This window comes from Cyphomyrmex costatus, unplaced genomic scaffold, assembly GCF_001594065.2.
Source record: "Cyphomyrmex costatus isolate MS0001 unplaced genomic scaffold, Ccosl1.0 scaffold376, whole genome shotgun sequence".
NCBI lineage: Eukaryota > Metazoa > Arthropoda > Insecta > Hymenoptera > Formicidae > Cyphomyrmex > Cyphomyrmex costatus.
Genome location: NW_017277950.1, coordinates 202,943 through 206,207, shown reverse-complemented (window position 1 = coordinate 206,207; position 3,265 = coordinate 202,943). Strand labels below are relative to the sequence as shown.

General features: G+C 29.7%; 1 protein-coding gene across 1 annotated transcript; it reads right to left on the bottom strand.

The window, feature by feature from the left end:
• Positions 1 to 960: 960 nt before the first annotated feature.
• amx (TM2 domain-containing protein 3 almondex) lies at positions 961 to 3,082 on the bottom strand. The gene is made up of 6 exons (XM_018543444.1): positions 2,858 to 3,082; positions 2,361 to 2,428; positions 1,862 to 2,005; positions 1,625 to 1,746; positions 1,201 to 1,344; positions 961 to 1,096 (listed from the first exon to the last, which is right to left on the bottom strand). The coding sequence occupies exons 1-6, from the start codon at positions 2,946 to 2,948 to the stop codon at positions 961 to 963; spliced, it is 705 nt and encodes a 234-aa protein (XP_018398946.1). The 5' UTR covers positions 2,949 to 3,082.
• Between the last annotated feature and the right edge of the window lie 183 nt (positions 3,083 to 3,265).

Genomic DNA, 3,265 nt, shown 5'->3' with positions numbered 1-3,265 from the left:
TCGCTCAGGAACTTACTATTATAACCGATTATATTCATATTGTTATGCACGTTTAGATTTTAATATCCCCACTACTGGTCACGTTACCCTTTTAGTTCCAATTTTTCTACCTCAGAGTCATTTTTTTTGAATTCATGGACATAGGGATGATTCGAACCAAAAATCTTTGACATTACCGACACGATCTTGGACATATGGCTACATAGTTCAATGTCCACGTTTTGTGGACATAAGTGGCGTTTCAAAATAAAGTAACAGCTAAATCCCGGGCATGGCCGCTCTCAGGCTTCTCTCTGGTATTACCAGAGAGAAGCCTGTAATACTTCCACCATGCTCAACAGGCTCAACTCCTCATTCAGGTTTCTCTCTTTCTCTCTGCTTGAACGGTCTCGCACACTAGCGACACCAATTTTATAAAATGATGTGAACTACGTATTATATTATTAACTCTGCTGATAAAGTCGTAATAACGAAAAATAGATGTGCTGAGTCTCATCTAAAAAAAAATTGATTTACTTTAATTTATTGCACCAGTCTAATAAAATACGATTCAATTATTATTATTATTTATATTTAATTCCATTTATAAATATTCTATATATTGTTATTAACAGAATATTCCATATACTCGTAAATTATTTTTATAACATATTAATTTTCTACAAAAACCAACATTTTACATTTGCTTTCTTCTCTTCTAAGAGTTTTATACAGAAATTATATTAAACATTAATGAAACAACGCTAAATCTATCTAAATATGTTAAGTTATTGTCTATGGCTAAACAAATGTAATTTCATTTTTATAAAAGACTTACTCCTATTTGTATATATACATATATCACATTAATTTGTACCTAGTTCAACAAATATAACATTCTTAACTATGATAAATTATAATAAAACCTAAGACTTTTTTTTAGATCTTTTCATATTGATATTTACAAAAATCATAAATAATCTAAATATACAAAGAGCCATCAGCGGGGCCTAAATATCTCATAGAGATTAATATTACATCGATTAAAGTCCATACACCTAATCCACCAAAACTAAAAAGCTTGCCAATGCCTTCTTGCCAGTGTCCCAAGTAAAACCTACAATATAAAATCTTATTTGAATATAAAAATCTTATTTGAAATTCATACTTAATCGATTATTTACATTTGAAATAGTATGATTGAAAAGTCTCATAGAGTACCTATCTGCACCAAATCCTCCAAGAGTAATGCTTAAGATCAAAGCCGTAGACCAACGATATCCAACTGTCCAGTTACAAGGCAAGTTCTTCATGAATTTCCGTCTGCCCAGACACAGTATGTCATTGTTTACTGTACAATTTGTTCTGTAACAAAAATATTAAAATGTTAGTGTTATTATGGTATTACACATACATATAAATATCTTCTTGTGTTGATAATGCGATAATTTTCACTCTTTGTCCATATCTTGAATCTTTAAACAGTGCTGATTTTATATTGTTCATAACATAAAAATCTGAAAAAATTCTTGTATAATTGTAAAAGTTTTAAAAATGTTTATTATCATAGAGAGTTATATATTTTACTTATTACAGATTTAACTTTATCTATCAGAATTCTTATATATATAATAGTATTACAGACCTATAATACTGTTGAGGAGACGCTACTGAGCTACAGGAATTTTTTTGATGGCATTGATGCTCCCAGTGATCAGTTTGATAACAATAACGACACATGTATTTCTTCATAAAAGTCTGTTTGCCCTGTTAATAAACAAAACATCTGATTTAATCTCGAAATTCGATTTAATATATTACAAAATTTTTAATTTTAAGCTGAAAAGGAATACACAATTCCCTCTTCACAAGTTTTACGTACTATACAATCGACATGTTCCATCACGGAGCAATTTGCTTCATACATTGCTCCATATTTGCAGCTGTAATTTAAGTTGCACTTCAAGCATTCTCCACTCAATTCTATGCAAGATATCCCACTTGGACACAGACCAGCCATTTCCTCCTACAATTTAACAATCCAATTTGTATTCTTATGTATTATTATATGGAGTTATTACTTAGATTTAATTTGTAATAAAAACACATATTTTTTGTGATGTTAAAAGGACATAAAGTTCTTGAAACTCACTAAAGTGTTATGTTATTAATTTAATTTTCATTAAGACTTGCCGTATTTGAACATAAATACAATACAATAATTAATTTACATAAATAAAATAAAACTGTAAAAAATAAGATTATGAAACATAAAATTATTCTAAAATTATATTTTATATAGAAATAAAAATTATGTTTTATATTTTAAAAAATCCTAGGATGACTAGGATCTACACTAATTATGGATTAAAAAATCTTACCTTTTTGCTATTGTAGGCTGGCGTTGAGTTTACATTAGCTTCTTTCAGAGCATAACTGGTTGCAGTACCTACAATTAAATTAAGTTATGAATATATGTAAAAAAGGAATCAAATATTTTAACGCTTTAACATTGATACAGGTATATCAATAACTCTATTTCTAATACTGATTTTCAGGTCTCATTTTTCATTTGTTGATTAACTTGTTGATTAGACTTAACCTAATAATAATGTAAAAATTGTATTTTTCTGTCTATAGTTAATCGCTAAACTGGTTTTGTAATGAATAACTTTAAAATTACTAATACAAAACTATATTAACAATAACTATTAAAAAAATCCTATTTTTACATTATTATTATTAAGTTAAGTGAGGTTAAGTCTAAACCACAAATTAACCAGATAATGAAAAACCAGGCCTCGCCAACAATTTCACGTGGAAATTTTTCTTTGACTTTTCAGTTCCTACATAGTAGTTAGAAAGCAAATTCATTCACCGTAATCCATGCGAGTCTCCTGGACGGAGGTTGACAGGAGTGCCATAAAAAGGAATATCACGTTCTTCGAATTAATCCGAACGACATTCATTCTGCGCGAGAATTCCTCTCACCAGTCGTCGGATGCTGGATTTGCTGAGTGATTCAACGTTTCAAATTGCGACTTTATCCAGGCACGTGAAACAAAAGTAGCGTCCCGTGTCGAATATTATACACATCGACACATCAATATACACTTGGCGCCATTAGTACACTATACACTTTCTGACACACGTTCGACAGTTGCGACAGCTGTAAACATTTAGTTCAGATGTGTCACGATATCACGGTTCGTCAGAAACGAATATTCGCTCTTAATGATCAAATGCAATCTTTTTTAGCAATTTTTTTCATTAGTATATATATATA

Coding starts and splice junctions, on each gene's coding strand:
- amx (XM_018543444.1), bottom strand. CDS start 2,948: ATGAATGTCGTTCGGATTAATTCGAAGAACGTGATATTCCTTTTTATG. Junction 1,747..1,861: donor TGGAACATGTCGATTGTATA/GTACGTAAAACT, acceptor GTTTATTAACAG/GGCAAACAGACTTTTATGAA. Junction 1,097..1,200: donor GGAGGATTTGGTGCAGATAG/GTACTCTATGAG, acceptor TTTATATTGTAG/GTTTTACTTGGGACACTGGC.